The following is an 18,860-nucleotide window of genomic DNA, read 5'->3' as shown; positions in this document are numbered from 1 at the left end:
TGCGTCCGCTGCCTCAGGTACCACCCGCCTCCTGCCGGGGCGGTCTGTGGGCGGGCAGCGGGCCGTCCCGGCCCCCACGGGCTCGGCACTGAGGGAGATCCCTGGGCCGGCGAACCCCGCCCCGGGCCCCCAGCGCGCGCTGAGCTCCGCCCCTCCCCACCGGCTGCACGCGGGCACCTGCGGTTGGGCCCCGCCCCGCTCCGGTCTTTTTTAAACCGAGCTCGCGCGGCGCGCGTGGCTCTGCGCGTGCGCGGCCGGGCGGCAACGGCGCCGCGCGAGCAGGAGCCCGGGCCCGGCAGCTCCCGCGGCGGGCGGAGGAGGGAGCGGCGCCCCGGGCGGGCGTCAGGCCCTCACGGCGGTGGCGGCCCCCGCCCGCCTTTGGCCCGCGCCGAGGGGACCCTCGCGGCGCCGGCCCTGCTGCCCCGTGGCCGCTCCGCCACCCGCTGCGGCGGCTTGGAGGCTCAGGTGGGGACGCTGCTCGGGACCGGCGCGGGGGGTGGTGCGTAGCTCGTGCTTTCTCCTCGCCCTGCCCCGCGCCAGCCGCAGCCGGCACCGGCGCGGAGGGGCGGCTGCTCCCGCCGCTCGGCTCCGGGTGTCACGGCAACCGCCGGAGCTGCGGCCGTGCCCGCCGGCGGATGCTCGCTCGGCATCTGCAGCGGCCGCGGCTCCGGTACGTACTGCGGGTTTGCCCCTCAGTGCGGGCACGGACCCCGCCCCGGCTGGGAGTGGGGGAACCTGTGGTTAAGTGCATCTAGTGATTAAGCGCAGCCCGTGTGTTTCGTGCGTTGGTATTGCTGATTTATTTCCCAATAATTAAGGGCTTTTTAGGTGTGGGGGACACGGTCATAATACAGTGTTGTGAAACTAATTAATTATGCTTAAAAGCGTAACTAAGAGTCCTACAAAGAAACCGTTGGGGAAGGGCTACCAAGGAGGCCTGAGTGAAAGCAGCTTGATTTGTCAAACTGCTTTCATCCTCTGGTTACTGTATTTTCTACAGACTGTTTTTATTTAATACAAGCTCTCATAAAGAACTGCTTGCATCCTTTAAAGAACGACTTATATCCTTACTAGGTAACTTTGGAAGTCTGGGTTGTTACAAAAAATATTTTTAAAGTGTGTTTATTTAGATTGGTTAGGGGTATGTGTATAAAAACTGCTAATGTAACTTCTTTTGTGCAGTTGTTCTAGTTACCTTATTTTTAGTTAAATACATCTTTGTGACAATGAAAGGCCTAAGTAATTTTTGCTGATAGCCTTAAAGCAATATACTGAAGGCAGAGTAAAAAAAAAGTATTTAAAATCGCACTGAGAGAATAATCTGATGGATCAAATGTACAGGTGAGGTAGTTGAAACAACTGAATAAAAAATAGGAAGCATAGTAAGAGGCTAGTTTCTGGAAAGATCTTGAGACCTTAAATGCCTTTAACCAACCAGGATCCATACAAAGAAAATGAGAGCAGGGAAAAGAGCTTGTGAGGTAAAATGGGTCGTGCAAGTATGAAAGTCGGGGAATCTAAGGTATGAAATCCCCTTCTCTTAAGAAGAACAGGGAAAGCAGTCTTGTAAATCACAGATATTGCAAAAATGCTGGAGTAGTCAGTGCAGCTTTTGTTCAGTTTTGATGGAAAAGTTGTAGTCAAATACTTGCTGAAATCGAATAAAATTATATGATGGGAATTCAATCAGAACAATAATTTAAAAAGTAAAGCTAGCTAAACTTTGATCCCCTGGAAGATTCTGCACAGATGGGTTGGGAGGAGAATTTGTCAGTAAGTAGAAGACAAAAGCAACATGCAAACAGGAAATGGACTAATTTGGTTCGTTAAGAGCAGTCTGGATCAAAGCATTTTTTTTCTGACAGTAGACAATACAGTTAATGAAGAGGGAATATAAGTGGTTTGTCTTGAGTTTTACAGGGTTTCTGCCATTGTCTGGGTTGACATTGTTAAAAACAAGCTAAAAATAATTTTTGTGAGATCTTGTACAGCTGGTTGAAAAATTGCTTTTGAAGCTGATTTGTAAATAATTCACTTTTAAATAGGGATTTCATGAAGTGTCCTCCTGGGGAGTTCTGTTTTGAATGTATTTTCATTGTTTTCTGTAATGGTGAATACAAAACCAGATACTTTGTTAAGTTGGAAGGATTGCAAGCACTGTACAGCTCAGGGTCAGAATTCAAAATGATCTTGAGAAGATGGATAGTGGATTGGAAATCAGTGTAATTAAGCTCAGTTAACGAGAACTGAGGGAGGAAGAGAACACAGGAAAAATCAAAGGCATAATTAGTTGAAAGGGTATTACTGAACAGCAAACCATATCCCAAAAAAAAAGCATTTGAGATCTTTAGTGCATAGTAAACTAAATATTAATCTATAATATGATGTCCTGTCAACTAGACAAGTGTTATTTTGGCATGTTAACAGGCATGATTAAATATAAGGACAAGGAAAGTGATTATTCTGCTCTGTTGAAGAAGGGCCTTAGCTAAAATGGTATGGCTTTTTTTAAACCATAGTATGTAGATCTCTAGACTCTGCAAGAATATTAGGTTTATAAAACTTGGTTTGTGAGGGAAACTTGAAAGGCATAGACAAACTACACAAGAAGAAACTAAGAGCGAATTTGATGAATGCCATCACATCTCTAAGAGAGGTGCCAGATAAAGCCTAGTGATTAACTAGTCTTCCAGCTATCTGTAGAGCAAAAGAAGAAATCATGATGGTTTTTAGAAGGTAATATTTGGGTTGGATTTCAGAGCAAAATGTTTGGCTTTTATGTTGACAAAACACTGAAGCTGGCTGTCCACAAAGATTGTGAAATCTTTTTTGCCAGACAAGTAAATGGCTGGACAAGTATCTGTTAAGGACAGTCTGGTGTCTCAGAATTCCATACAGGTGTGCACTTAAACAGCTCTCTGTCTTACTAATGCGGTGGAATGAGAAACTTTAATTGCAGAAAACTGTTTTGGAATCTGCAAAAGTTTCCTTGAGCCTGGATTATTATGGAGGTTTAGTAGGAAAAGGACCACAATGTATCCTCTGCCTCCTATCCAGTGTTTTGTGGAAGAAGTGTGTGCATTAGTGAAGGGTTTGCTTGCAGGCATGCACCTTTTTAAAAAATTGTCTTCCACTGGGATACTGAGAATGACCTGTCTGCTTTGACTGTGAAAGACAGACTGTTGAACCATTTAAATCCATTTGTTCTATTTATAAACTGTACATTTGTTAAAACATCTTTAATGGCTGTAACCTTCACAGGGATGTTCTCAGAAAAGGAGCAAACTTCTCTGAGGAAGATGCTAAGGGATAAAGAGTTCAAGGAAGGACGGGGGCAAAAACTTAGCTGTCGCCTTGTCTTGGTCAAAGGATATGCATACCGTATAATGGAAAATGGCAAAACGAAAGTGTGGCATCAATCATGTCACTAAGACACTAATATATTAATATTGCTAATAAGGAAACAGCAGCCTATTAATGATCTTTTGGAATAACTGAATTGGAAAATTGGAGATGTTTCCAGCCAATGCTTCTGTAGATGCAGTGTGTCTTTCTATTTTTCAGCACATATCAAGGATGAAAAAGCTTCTATACCGATCACTTGTTTTTACACAGCCTGAAAAAAGGAAAAAAAAAAATCTCATTCTATTATCTTATTGAGCTAAGAAAATGTATGTGTGTGGGACCTGCCTTTTCTTTTGCGTTTATTTGGTGACTTAAATTAGATGCAAGTGTGGTTTTACTTTTAATGATAAGTATTTGTGTTTTGTCCAAAATGAGGTACTTGCACTAGTAAAATGTCAAAGTGTTACTTGAGTGTGCTGACCTGTTGCTGTGTTATTTTTCCCTAGTACTTTTATCAGCTTTTTAAAAATTATTAGAGAATGGGGAAGCTTCAGCAAAGCTATCCAGAATGTATTGTTACAAAGCTCATTAAACAGGAGTTGTCATGAAAAACTGATGCGATTATTTCAACATATTAATTTAAATAGTAAGGATTTTCAGTCTTTCACATCACTAATGCACAATTTGTGGCTAACTTATTTGCCAGCAGTGGTTTGGAGTTAAGAGCTGGATCTTGAGTAGCTTTGCCTGTTAGGTAGAAGGAAACACCTGGTTTAAGACAGTAGGAAACTTGGATGGCTTTTCTTGCTGTGTATTGCAGACCCCCAAAATGTTTGTGTGCTTCAAGATTTTGTGAACCACTGCAATGCAAATCTTGGCAATGTAAAGTTATTTAGGACCTCCCTGTGTGCACTAAAGCTTCTAAGATATGTCAACATCATTGTCTTAAGGGATTCTGCATACTTGAAAATCATAGTGATTTTTCTAAAAGTCTTAAAGTTGAGTTTTTCCCAACTCAGTGTAACTCAACTGTTCTTAGTTGGTTTGTTGTCACAAAAGCAACAAAATAGTGCAGAGTTTGGACTAGTAGGTGATTTGAGCTTTAAAATTAATGAGTACAGGAAAATAGTCTCCCCAATGCTTAATAAATGTAATCTGAATTTCGATGTAGGATCCAAGTTGGACTAGGTGATCTTTGAAGGTCCCTTGCAAGCCAAATCATTCTGTGATCCTATGCAAAATGTTTTTCAGGTAGCTGTGAACTAAGTGGTTTGTGAGGGTTTTTTTTTTTCTTATTCCTCCTCCTCTCCCCGCCCCGACTGTTTTAGATTCTTAGAAGATTAGAATACTTGTCGTATTGTGTTTTATTGAAGTTGCTATCAATACATTTAAAGTCGTGCTAACTAGCAACTAGAGCAGGGCTGTCAAACTCATTTTCACCAGGGGTCACATCAGCCTCACGGTTGCCTTCAAAGGACTGAACGTAATTTTAGGACTGTCTAAATGTAGGAGTAGTTACATTTAGACAGTCCTAAAATTACATTTGGCCCTTCAAAGGCAACCATGAGGCTGATGTGGCCACCGGTGAAAATGAGTTTGACACCCCTGAACTAGAGTAAGTTATTTATTTTCTATTTTAGTGTATAACCTGTGGAACAGATTAACAGGTTTATTGTGTAGCCAGTTCAATAGAGAACAGCTATATTTTTAAAGAGCCTATTGTAAATACCTGATAAAAGCTTTAAAACCAAGAATGCAATATTTAAATACAGTAACTAGGGAAGATTTATATGCTAGTGTCTTGTTATAGGAATTGTTAAATGGATTGCCTGTTTAATTTTTAATAGTTTGGGTTTTTTGAACAGAACTCTTCTGGCGCAGGCAAGACTCTAAAACATCTTTTTGCGTGAGTGCTTTTTTTTTAATTGGTCAGCATTAGGGGTAGTATATCTGTGTATTATATGAATATATATGTGATATGTCAGATTAGTTGTGTAGTGTTCAACCCAATTTTCTGAGAAGACTGTTTGAGCAAGGTGTTCTGTTTGTGACCTGCTTTTGTCAGTACTTAGATTTTACTACCTATGTAATTATTTCCTTAGATTTTTTTTATGGTAGTCAGGATTGCAGTCTTGTATGTGAGAAATTAACAAAAAAACCCTGGAAGTGTGTCTCAATACTGTGTTTACAAAATGGAAAAAAAAAAACCACTTAGGCAAGGGCCAGTAGAAAATATTTGTTGCAGAAGCAATGTACACTACAGAATTCAAATTACCTGTGTCCAACAAAGATTTTAGCTGCTGAGCTATTCTTGCATGGAAAATCTTGTCTCTGACTTATGTCATTTCTGTGGTGGGTAAGGGTGGGATCCTGTGGATACCAGCCTAGTTCAGTACTTCATTTGCTATCTAGGAAAGGTACTGGAAGACTTCTGGTAGCCAGGGGTGCAAACCACATCCTGGGGTGCATCAAACACGCTATAACCAGCCAGTCAAAAGAAGTGATTATCCTGCTGTATTTACTGTTGGTCCAACCTCTCCATGAGCACTGAATGCAGTTCTAGGCACCGCAATTTAAGAAGGATATTAAGGTACCTGAGTGTGTCCAGAGGAGGGCAACAAAGCTGGTGCAAGGGGTGGAAGGCATGTCCTATAAGGAGCTACTAAGGACTTTGGGCTTGTCTAGTTTGGAGAAAATGAGTCTGAGGATTGAGCTCATTGAGCTTGTTGAGCTCTACAGCTTCCTGAGGAGGGGAGGTGGAGAGGGAAGTGCTGGTCTCCCTGGTGTCCAGTGACAGGACATGTGGGAATGGATCAAAGCTGCACTGGGGAGGTTCAGACTAGACATTAGGAAGCATTTCTTTACCAAGAGGATGGTCAAACACTGGAACAGGCTTCCTAGAGAGGTGGTTGATGCCCCAAGCCTGTCGGTGTTTAAGAGGCATTTGGACAATGCCCTTCATAACATGCTTAACTTCTGCTCAGCCCTGAATTAGTCAGGCACTTGAATTAGATGATTGTTGTAGGTCCCTTCCAACTGAAATATTTCTAGTCCAGTCTATTCTGTTCTATTCTACTTCTTCCGAGATCTAGCTGAGCATAATATGCTATCATGCATGTAAGCAAAGGATTAGAAGTCGACTCTTAATTTCCTGACTTTTGAGTGCTTTTTGTTTAATTTTAAGCTTTAATGTAGTTCCTTGCATGGAGCTTATGTTTCTTTGGAGTCCTTCGTTCTGACAAAAAAAAAATCTTACAAGCTACATTCTAGGAAGTAGTGAGGTGCTCTATACTATGGGAAAACCAACATGATTATGTTGTAGTATATATGGTAGTAGTCTAATTGTTGAGAATGTGATTACTTAAGCAGTGTAAGTCACAGGTTAATGATTCCAGATTAAGTTGTGAAGTTAAGGAAATGTACCATGGATGGGTGTGGCAATAGCCAATCCATACCAATTTAGGGACTGTGTGATTTGTTTAAACTCTCCTATTTTTAAGGAGAATTATCTCTAGGAGTATAGGTTTGCTCTAGCTTCTGAACTTGCAGATTAAGAAAACTCTTAAGAGTGTGTGTGTGTGTATGAAATGAAGTTGTATTGTTAGCCTTTAAATCAGAGTCTGTTTTAATTTCTGAAAACCGAACAAAACTGTAAAAAAACCCAGAACCTGAAACCCTGACTAACTCTATATGTGTGAATTAGAATGATAAAATGTGTCTTATGAATGTTCCAAATGGGTATTGAATTTTTAAGGACACAAATTTTACATGTGGAAACTCTTACTTAAAGATTTTTTTGTTTTGTATTTTATATATAAATAAAAGGTTCTACAGACATGCAAAAATGTATACATATGTGTATATGTATAAACAACATATTCTGTAGGCTATTCTGTAAGTGTGATGCCAAAGATTTAAATCTTCTGTATGAATGAATACAATCCTTTAATTTTCCCATCAAACTAAAAATGTGTCAACTAACTCGTTTGTTTTCTTTTACTAGAAATGACTACCCCAAACAAGACACCACCTGGTGCTGATCCAAAGCAGTTAGAGAGGACTGGTACTGTTAGAGAAATAGGCTCACAAGCAGTTTGGTCTCTTTCATCCTGTAAGCCAGGTAAAATCACAACAAATTATGTGTAAAACTGAATGTACATTTTTCTTCTTAGAATACATAATATTTTGTTTTGATAAGACAACAATAGAGTGTAGCAGTAAAACTGCTGTAGTGAAGCCGTACAAATAATTTTGACCTACTCTATATTTGATGCAAGAAATCCTACAATGAAGACATATCTCTTATTAAAAACAAATCTTTTACTGATTTTTATACTAAACTGATTTTTTTTTTACTTGCACAGTGGACAAACTAAACCACGTGAGCAGAAGCACAGCTGACACTGTGTAATTGGTTTTATGCTTTGACATTTTGCCTAGATATCTCTGATTTTTTAACTTAGGCTGCCAAGCTGCATAGTTTTTCTAAGTGTTTTGTCTGAACTTTGGACTCTGCCATTGTAGTATAGTTCCCTAAAGTCCTGCAAGTAAACTATCATAAATGGTCCTGAGCTGCAGTTAATGATAGCTTATAGCTGCTCGAAATATCTGAAAATCTGTATTCTTTTCATTTGAGGTGGTTGAACTGCTTATTTTGGAAACATCTGTTGGGAATTGATGTGGTATCTTGCTGCAGCCTAGAGTCAATGATCCCTTTATGTCACAATATTGTGCTCAGGCTGAACATCTTTGGTCTGATATCCTGGTATCTTACTCTGAGAAAAATATGATATAGTTTAGTCACTCCAAACAGAGTGAAAATAATTTTTCATTCCAGATTAAATTTCAACTGCTGAAATAAAGCTGCAGCTAGTGTAGGCAATCAATAAAAGGATTAGTAAAAGGACAGATAATGAGGGAATGGAAAAATAAAGATTTGGAATTGTTTCTTCAAATGCGACAGCATTTGCTTTCAGGAATACTGGTTTTGGCATCTATTGCTTGTTCTAACTATTTGTTTGAAAAAGTAAAAATATTTCAGTAAACAACTTGAAAATAAAATTATAGGATCTTAGAATGATTTGGTTTGGAAGAGTCCTTAAAGTTGATCTCGTTCCAAGCCCCCTGCCATGGGCAGGGACACCTTCCACTAGACCAGGTTGTTCAAAGCCTTGTCCAACCTAGCCTTGAACACTCCCAGTGATGGGGCATCCACAGCTTCTCTGGGCAATCTGTACCTGAATGGTCTCTGCTAATGATTTTCCTTCAGTTTAGCAATTTGATTATAGAATAGGTGGAAAAGCTTAACCAATAAGTACTATTCTTGTGATTAGTATGAATTACTACTTAAGCATTTGGAATTCAAGGACATATTGAATGGTTTCAAACCCCACAGGTTTCAGTAGGAGAGAAGAATGTAAAGACACTAGTACTGAGCTTTGATTGACAGATGCCCTGTTTGTTTTGTCACAAAAACATAGGCACAACTTGGATATCTAGATTTATTTACTTATGTGTTATAATTTAGGATACATACTTGAGTTTGTAACAGCTGTAGAAGAATTATGTCTGTGTCTACATTACAGAAATGGGATACTCAAGACTTATCACCTTTTTCTTAGGATTTGGAGTGGATCAGTTACGAGATGATAATCTAGAAACTTACTGGCAGTCAGATGGATCACAGCCTCATTTGGTGAACATCCAATTTAGGTATTAAAATATACTCTGTATGTGTTAGGGTGTGTTGTATAATTTCTTATTTATTACTCTTCACCAAGATAGGAATTTTGGAAGTGCAAGGACTCTCTTGTTAATCCTATTACCCAACTGGCAAGAAGCCAGTTAGATAGCATTTATAAAAATGAGATTTTCAAATATTATGGCTACTAAATGCCCAAATAAACAACAAATAGGAATGTTTAATGGTATGTAATTTGTAACAGTTTCACATTTACTTACCTAAAGTAACATTTTTGTCCTTTCAGTCATTGAGTGTAATTTGAAGGGTACATGATAGTTTTTAAAGAAGTCCTGTATGACTTAACTGATTGTTTGAGAAACCTTTTCATATTCTGTTTGGCTGTGATAGAAAAGACTAGCTCTAGAATACTTTCAGTCCTTTTTCTTTTCAGACTCTTCGGATAAAAAAGGTGACAAGCACCTAACCTCATTTGCCTTCTGGACAACTCTTTGGTACAGTAATAGAGCCCATATTTGATAAGCTAAACATATGCTTCATGGCATAACAAGTGCTTATTTCGCATCTTGGCCTTCTGTTGTATTTCTTGGTATACTGACACTTCTGAAGGCAGATGAAGGAGAAAAGTAAAAATCAACTTTGTGCATAACTTAATGTGAAAAAACACCAGTTGCTTTAACAACAGAGTTCTTATCAGTAGACACACTTTTTTTTAGTTTAAAAACATTTAAATCTTATTACAAATTGGCAACAAATTCATCCTGAATATTTTTATTTATGATGCTTACATAGCTTTTTTTTCTTGCAGAAGAAAAACAACTGTGAAGACATTATGTATTTATGCAGACTACAAATCTGATGAAAGTTATACTCCAAGCAAAATCTCTGTAAGAGTAGGAAATAATTTTCATAATCTCCAGGAAATCCGGGTAGGTCAATGATGCTTTGCTTTCTGTCTCAAAATTATCCTCTCATTAGGGCATCTGATGTAGTAAAATTGTTTTTGAAGGTAAAATATGGCAGCATGCTTGTAGGGGGAAAATGACTGGGTTTATTTTGGTGTTTGCTTTTAATCTTGTAAATTCACTAGGCTGTTTTCTGTTTGTATCAGGCTTCATTACCAACATGGTTATAGCAGACTTGATGTATATATAGATCCTGTAATGGAATAAAGACTGGTGTTTTCTGGAACAGGACCGTTTAGAATTGGTTAAGCTTTGATCTCACTTAAAACATCTGAAAACGAAATGCATTGCATACATCAAAAGGGAGACTTAGCTTTTAAATACTTGCATTTTTAGACTTTAAAAAAGGCATAAATTCAAGTTTTTTGTGAATGGGTTGCTCAGTTTTTGAGTCTTACTAGGAATCAGATTTTAAAACTACGGGCTTTAGTTATGGGGGTGTATGGTGCATAAATATCTTTGGGCTCTGGATTTTTGGTTTCAGGAGGCTGCATGTGCTCTTATGAACTGGTAGTGTTTGACTCAAAAGTCACTTTGAGACTCTGGCAAAAAAGAAATTGGGACACAAGGCCTGATCATCAGTTATGCAAAGGTTTCTTTGTGTTCTACTGGTTAGAGAATATTCATGTTAAGTGATAATCTGTTACATACTTGCTAACAGGTGACTCTAGCCACTACTGATGGTGAGAGCTACACGAATTGCAACGCTAACTTCCAAAAATCATATATAGAGCAAGCAAGATGACAATTTAAATTGCAGTCTAATGTAAATTATGGTCAGATGTGTTCATAAATTATGCTTTACTTTTGAGTATAGTTTCTGATCTTTTGCATATTTTTTTTAATTCTGGACAGTCACTGAGATGTGGAAATTTTGGAAGGGAGGCAGTGTTTTTGTTGCTAACAATATGATGCAAAATTTGATATATTTTTCTGTGAAGATGATGTTTGTTGCTTAAGACTTCAAATAGGGCATAGATTTTTAGTGTGGTGGTAATGTTTTTATTTACAAAAGTGTAGTAGTCAAAACCAGTATTTTTCATGGTGATACTTCTAGCTGGAAGAAAGATGGAACAAGTGAGATCAGATTTGATTTGCTTTGACTGTTCAGTTTTGCTACCCTTTTGGTAAGTAGATAAAGCAGACTTAAAATCTGTGATCTGTGTAGAGCTCTACTTTATAAACTAATTGGGTTACTCATGAGTGGGTATCTTTGCTAATTTTGAGTTACCATAGCCTAATATTTCAGATTCCTCTTTTCTGGAGTTCAGCAGCTAATGGCTTATATATTGAGAAGGTTTAACTTACCTCCCTTATATGGCAGGTATTATAATAACAGAAGGATCTGAATGATGAGAAAAGAGAGGTGCTAAATACTGGTCTTAATTTTTACTTTTGGGATTTTTATTGCTTTGACTTTGTTTTTCAGTGTTTGAAGTCCCAACAAGAACAACTTGAAGTAGAAGGCTGTAGATGCAGTGGAGATAGCAAGTGTAGTAAACATGTGCCTCTGTTATGTTGGTGCTTTGTATCTGTCTATATCCTTACAATGATTTGTCATGTTCTCACAAGTTTTGAACTATACTTTTATCCTAAATCTTAGATGGAAGAGTCTTGCACTTTTTAAAAAAAATATTCTTTTGAAAAGAAATGAATAATCATGTTACTTTGACTTTCAACAGCTGCAAGTTCTCCCTTTTAATCTTCTTAATTGCATCGCAGCAATTAGGGAGTTGCACACTGTGTAACACAGTAAGCAGCTGGATCTTTTGTTAGGCTACAGGTCTGTTTTCCGAGTGTCCACTAGATGTCACGGTTGTCCTTAATTATCAGTTTGATTTTGTGCTTGTAGTCTGCTCTTGCAATAGGTGCGTGATTATCCTTTTATAATCACGTTTAGTACAGCATTATATGTACAACCACAATAACTTAAGTTTCTTCTACAGTGGTAGACTTCCACTTTTGAGGTTATATGTGTTACTAAAGATCTATAGAAACAATAAAATGTGAAATAAGTGTGTTAGTCTTCTGCAGTTTTTCAGGCAGTATTTCTTTAGCTTTTTTCTTGCTAAACACAGGATTCTATATGTAATGTATTTAGTTTAAAAACTTGTAAATTAAACAAGTTGCCAGTATCTTTTATTGTATATTAATATGGCTGTAATATGTTGCATGAGAGCAATAATCCTTATGCATAACACATGCTCATGTGCCTTAACTTCAAAACTGAGAAAAAAATATGGTCAAGCTGCTTACTAATGAGATACAATACTTTAATGCTGTAAAATACAAGTGACTTTGTCACTGTAATGTTCAGTAGTGCTATACATTTTCATATTTCTTAAATTGCTTGATACTCAGAATGTGTTTAGTAAATTTTTATGCAGTGCTGAAACTTTCTCATTTCTTCAGCTTTTCTGACACATAGGCAGAGAACTGTTATGAGCTCTTTAGAGGAATCTGCTTAATTATACAATAATTCCATTGGCTTCAGGACTGATTAACTGGGTGGGAAATCCAGCTAAATCATTTTATATTTTTCCATGGATGCTTGCCCAGCTCATAGTGTCTAATGAAAGTCCTATGATGTGTCCATGTGTTTTCTCCTTAATGGTGAAATTTTCAAAACAATGCAATGTGCTGTTAGGCTAGGTTTTACCACTAATGTGAGATTAGCTTTAGTGTATGGTCTGTTATGAAGGCATGTCCTTTTTGGAACCAAAAGTGAAATTATTTTCTGAATAAAAGTTTTTGTCCCCTCTGAGAAACAAGTCATTTTTACCCCATCTATGTGTGAGAACAGCCATCATAATCTGGCAGTATTATTCCCTTGCTCAGATGGAGGAACTACAGTTGAGATGTGTGCAGTAAGCCTTCTCCTCTGACTTAAGTGCGTTTTTATCCCAGCCGTCAAGCTTGGAGAGCAAATATTTTCTCATTTCCAGACTCAAGAGTTCTCCCATGTAATGGTGCAAACAGTCTGAATGGGCAAGATGAGTCTATAGAGGCATTTTGGAACAGCATCCAGACTTCAGTATGTGATTTAAGTTATTATACTTTCTCAAGATATGAAAATAACCCAGGATATGAGTGAAATCTTGGCTGCAAGAGATTTCTGGTCTCTTCAAATAAGGCTTGCCTGCTTATTGCCTTTGTACTTCTTGAAGACATTTACGTTGTCAGCAGTTCATCTTGCCATAAGATGAATTGTTATGATGCTAAGTGCAGGTGGGATTTCAGGTTATATTAATCTAGTCGTTTCTATGACTTCTGCTGTCAGCCTACAATGTGGGGACTTCACACAGCGAAGCAAGATACCTGTGAACTCTTTTATTAGCCAGTTCTATATATTTTGATATAAAAGACACTCTGGGAAGGTGTGCGTCAGGCTTTCTGAAAATAGTTACTCCTCACATTAGTTCATGTCTGACAAGCCACTGGTGTTGTATCTCAAAATTAAACTTGCTTTAAGAGGCAGACCCCCCTCCAGAAAGAGACAGTCTCTTCTGTTCTGCTGTGCCCTGTAGAGGACCTAGCCACAGAACATGGTGTACATGTCTTGGCTGTAAGTAGGTAAGATGCAACTAGGCAGGTATTATTTGCTTCCTATTCCAATAGGAGTTAGTTCTTCCAGCACACTTTTTGGACTTTCCCATCATTTTGGTTTGCAGTAGGGCATGTTTTTCATTTACTAGTTTGTGTAGTTCAGGGAAACTGGCAAATTTTGTGACAGGACCAAACCATTTCTGGTGCATGGCATTGCTATGGGTACTTTGCTTGTCAAATTGTTTAAGGATAGCAATAATCCACCAGGCAGGTAATATGTATTGACATTGAGGCCTAAAAGGCAATGATCAGAAATACCTCAATGAAGTTGGGGGACAGGAAGCTGCTGGCCGTGAATGTGTGTTCTTTATGCAGCAAGGCAAATCTGCAAACAGCGTTGTGGCTTTGCATAACCTAGGTAAGCAAGATGCTTTCTTTTGGAAGCCATTCCGTCTGAAGCAGTGCTGCTGGAACAGGGTAACTCCCTTGCTTAACAACCTTATAGGTCTATGACTTATCACTGGGTGGTGGTGAATAGACCTAATATGGGGAAAAGACACTTTGTCACTGGAGGTCCTATGTAGCAGACTTTGCATCAGAGAATGATACCAAGTATTGTTTTGGAAGAGGCCTGCTCTAACTCAGTTGCTCTATATTCTCCTCCTGGAACAAAAGCCTCTTCGACAGGACTCAGTTCTAAAGATGACTTTGAAGACTCAGGTCTTCAAAGCCTTATCTTAATACAGCTTTGCCAGCAATAATGGCAAACAGCTTTTTGTTGTCTCTTGTTGAATTGCTGGTTATTTTGGTTTGTTTTCTAGCCCTTTTAGTTTTGCTTTGGTGTTTTGCGACCAGGTGCTCCAGAGCTGTGGCAGGCCCAGCAGTGTCCCTGGTGGCACGGTGTTGTGACTGAGCACCACGGACAGGGCCACTTCTTCACTGCTTTAAGACCTTCTGTGCTAGAGCAGGGAACTATCAACCAAACCGGGGAGCTTTTCCTAGAGGTAGTTAAGGGATTCTGACCTTATTGTAATCTCTTTACTCCTACAGTGTAAAGTGATTGTAGTGTAGAGGCTGGACTTTCCTAGACATTTTCTGAAACTCACCAGCTACTAATCTCAACCTGTTTTCTGTATGTGGAGTAAACTTAAATACTGAGGAACAAGGAGGTGCTAACTTGTCATAGGACTGTTGCAAGCTAATGAATCAAGAAAATATATTACTGCTGAGTCTCTGATCAAACATCTCTAAGGTGCATTTTAAACTGCTTTCATCTGAATATGGAGTACTGAGTTATTGCTTTATTTAGATTCCTGGCAAGGCTCCAAGTACACTGGTTAGAAACCCTTCCTCTGTGTTCTTTCTCCCATATAAGAAAAGATGTATTTCTGACCCCAAATTTTTTCTTGGGTTCAGAATGTCAAAAATATTCAGTCTGATTCCTGCAAGCTACACTTGATGCTAAGAAAAGGCTAAGTTTTAGTTTTATAGAGTTTTGAACTGTAGTCTGTCTTACCTGTCTCTAGGATGCTCTGCAGATGAGATCAGCACATCAGCTTGTGCATTTTGATTTTTATCTTGCTGTTTTGCTAGATGGATATGGATTTAGTTCATCAGGATGCAGACAGTACCTTTTCCTTACATCTAAAATTTAGCAGTATTGGAAATCTGCAAAGCAGGGAGGAACATGATCCACTGGTATTTTTGAGTTATTAAGCCTTGTGCTTGATGTCAAGGGTAGGAGTCAAGTTTAGGAAGCAAGGTTATTTTCATTTGGTGCAGCTGGTACTCCTTATTTCTACCTTCCAACAGAGAGAATATTTTGCAAGTCACCACCTGGGATGTTCACATGAAGCCTTCTATGCAAAAAAAAAAAAAAAGGCTAATGGTGTGACATCACTGTTCTCTGCAAATTTCATCATCAATGCAGATGATATGACCTACTCATTATTCCTTTGCTTATGAAAATCAACTAATACATGCTTCAAACTGTGGAAATTTTGAAGAGGATTCCAGTTTTCTTGCTTTTTATACCCTCGTAGTGTAGTACATTGGAACAGAGCTTACTATGGAATCATTAGAAATGCAGTTATTGAAATAGCCTTTTGTGCATATGAAGTGCGTGTGTGTGAACAGCAAGATTCACATTAGATCTAGAAGAATTCTGAAGAATGGAATATTATTTTGGTCCACACATCATAAAATTGTTAAACATTTTTATCTTTCTTTGTTCTGAAGTGTTATTTTAAGAGAAATAAGCATCTCTTCTGTTGGATGTTGGAGAAAAAAAGAGGAAAATTAAACATTGTTTCTGTTGCATGTAGAAAGATACTTTTTCTTGCTTTGTATCCCAGTATTCGAAACAATTTTTTTGAAGGAACCTGTTCTTGCCACAGAGGGACTCAATTAGGCAAGGGTACATTAAAGAGGCCCTGTATTTTTAATGCTGTCAGTCTGACTTTACCTTCTTGTGCTGGTTTGACTGAAAATGAGTTAATTTTCTTTATGCAGTTAGAAATCTTTCTCTTTTTTAGCTAGGATGCTCATTATTTGGACTTAGTCTGAAAACAAGACATAACACCCCAGCACAGAGCTAATGTTTTTAATTGCTCTGGTCTGAGAGCCAAGGACACTCTGAGTGCTCTGCCCACAGGTGTGAGGCATCGAGGAAGGGGGACATGGATGGGGCAGAGCTTGACTGACATCCAGACTGATCAGTAAGAGTATTCCATCCCATTAGTGTCATGCTAATTATTTAAGGAGTCAAGGCCTTCTGGTTTGTTCTTTTCTGTTCTCTCTCGCTCTAGCTTTCTCTGGGGCGCAGCCGGTGGAGTTTTGGTCAGGATGTTTAGTTCGGCCTTTTGCTGTTTCGCAGAGGCCTCTGGGCTTTTCTGCCTTTTTCCTTTTTTCTCTCTTTTGGATGGGCTGTCCAGGACTGGGGTATCACTTCCTGAGACTGGCTGCTTGGTGTGGATGGGATTAGTTTGGAATTGCCTTGAGTATCTCTTTTTTCTATTATATATATATTTACTAGTAGTGTATTAGTATTTTGTTATTTTATTAAACTGTGTTTATCTCAATCGAAGTTGCTCTCTTCCCATTTGATTCTTTCCCCTATTGGGCGGGGTGGGGGGAGGAGTGAGTGAGTGGCTATTGTGGTTGTATTGCTAGCTCAGGTTAAACCATGACACTTCTGAAGCAGAGGAAAAGCCATGTGAAAGAAAGCGGCAACAGTTCCATGGAAGGCAGAAACTTGATGAAGTACAAAGTTTTCCTCAAGGGAATTTGACTGTATAGAGGCTATGAACTGAAGCACAACATTTTACATATGTGAAAGCCTCTTCTGGGATTATAAGCTTTTTCATGATTGTTCAATCGAAGTTCCACCATGGAAAAGGGATTAGAAAATGTGTATGGTTTCTCATGTAAAAGTGAAAGAGCTTTTCTTTCCACTGCCAATGAGAAACGGCAAGGTCACTTACTAATCAATGTGACATTAATCATTTACATTATACTCTGTAATACTTCTTTGTAGCAACTGTTTGGTTACATGTTTTCATCTCTCTTTTTGTGTGTGTGTGTGAAGTTCTAGTAGGAGGGTTTGAAGGGATTTCTGAAAAAGTTTTAGATATTTCTATAAAAATCTTTCTGGTGTGGATGGCTTAAAACTGCAGATTTTAAAAAGTGTGTTATCAATGCAGGGAAACTACCCTCTGATATGATGGGGGAATTTTTTTCTAGGCTTTGATGCAAGCCTCAACCATTGTATTCTAATTACAGTACTATAAACAAATTCCAGTCCGTTCTCTGGTGGACAGGAGCAGGTTGCAGATAGTGTTCTGTCTGTCGGAAGGAGAGAGCCAAATACCTCAACCTTTTTATATTAGTATTTTTTCTGAAGTAGGGATAAAATTGTGGCCTTTTAGCAGGTATAGAATTGTATAAGGAAACCAACTGCAGATTTAGATGAGCGTATTCTCCAACATTCTTTTGAAGTATGTAGGATGATAATACTGTTGTAGAATTACAGTAGTACTAGTCATTTTGTAGGAAGGTTAAGTGATTTGTTTGTAGTCCATGCAGATTATCTATGCTATTAAACCAATATCACAAGTTGAAGACCACATCAGGTTGTGTTCAGTTTATACCTGACTGATTGAACCTTGTAATTGTGACATTCACTGGTACTAGATTGTTAATTCTTGACAGTTTTGTTCAACTGAATTAGTTCTGTCTAGAATTGCTGCCTGGTTTGCAGTGGTAAAATTGACTTCTACCTAAAAAAACCAAACAAACCAAAAAAAAAAAAATCCAAAAGCAAACACACACACCACAACAAACAAAACAAATTCACGAAAAAACCCACCTGAGGTAAAGCACCATAAACATGTGTGTATAATCCTTCCAGTCCTTAAAAATCTGTTGTTGCCATTTGTTCATCAGTTTGTTATACTGACTCAACTGTTCTTGGTAACGTTTTTCAGAGAAGCTATTTGTTTTCAGTGGTTCTTTAATAATTATTAAATAGATATTGGAGATTTAATATACTGTGCATGCTTCTGTGTTGTTCACGAAGTTCATTGCTTTATGGAATCCATATTTCCTTATTGATTATCTCTGTGATTGTCTCCTGTACTACAGATTTCCCAAATGGTTTTGGAAGGCTTTTCCATTTTTGTATAATATACAACCTGGTAGAATATAGCCATGAAAGATTCCTCATTTTCCATGATAGTTTCTTTGCTTCTTTATATCCCTGAAGGATTTATTCAGGGAAGACTTGAATAATGAAGAGCAATCTACTAATAGAATAGTCACTTTACCTTTCCTAATTAGTACAAATGAAGAATCTATTCTTTGCAAGAAGATTCTGTATGAAGGGTGAAGGGAGTACATGCTATGTGGTGTTAAAACTTGTGTGAGACTAGAGTCTGCCACTTTGTATGTTTTGCCAGTGGTGTGGCTGTGCTGCTGACCTACAAAAATTCTAGCTAGAGCTGTGGAATAGTCGTCTTTTTTTTTTTTTAAACTCTGCCAACTTCTGCAGCTGATTTTCACCCCTCACCCCCCCACACCCATGTGCTTCTGGCTTTTGTGAAAGCTTTTTATGTAGCCTTTAACCCTTTACGCTACATATAGCGTCTTTGTTTCTTTGAAACCATGGCTTTTTTCTTTTTAATGCCTGGATAGAGCAGAGATGCTGATCTGTCTCTTTGATAGCATTACCAAATTTTTGGAGCTCCTAGAGAGATCAATCAAATGTCTGTGTTCTTTAACTCCTAGGAATTGGTCCAAACGTGTAT

At 38.5% G+C, this 18,860-nt stretch overlaps 1 protein-coding gene across 2 annotated transcripts in view; it reads left to right on the top strand.

Moving 5' to 3' along the window:
* Positions 1 to 17: 17 nt before the first annotated feature.
* ANAPC10 (anaphase promoting complex subunit 10) overlaps positions 18 to 18,860 on the top strand; it is a 39,738-nt gene continuing 20,895 nt past the window's right edge. Inside the window, exons 1-4 of one of the 2 annotated variants that reach the window (XM_065634731.1) lie at positions 18 to 465; positions 7,349 to 7,465; positions 8,931 to 9,057; positions 9,855 to 9,975. In XM_065634731.1, the coding sequence (XP_065490803.1) occupies positions 7,351 to 7,465; positions 8,931 to 9,057; positions 9,855 to 9,975 (363 nt within the window). In that variant the 5' untranslated portion in view covers positions 18 to 465; positions 7,349 to 7,350. The remainder of the gene's footprint in view (positions 466 to 7,348; positions 7,466 to 8,930; positions 9,058 to 9,854; positions 9,976 to 18,860) is intronic. The other variant, XM_065634732.1, reaches the window with a different exon arrangement.

This window comes from Caloenas nicobarica, chromosome 4 (assembly GCF_036013445.1).
Source record: "Caloenas nicobarica isolate bCalNic1 chromosome 4, bCalNic1.hap1, whole genome shotgun sequence".
Classification (NCBI taxonomy): Eukaryota; Metazoa; Chordata; class Aves; order Columbiformes; family Columbidae; genus Caloenas; species Caloenas nicobarica.
This window is presented reverse-complemented; position numbering and strand designations above follow the sequence as displayed.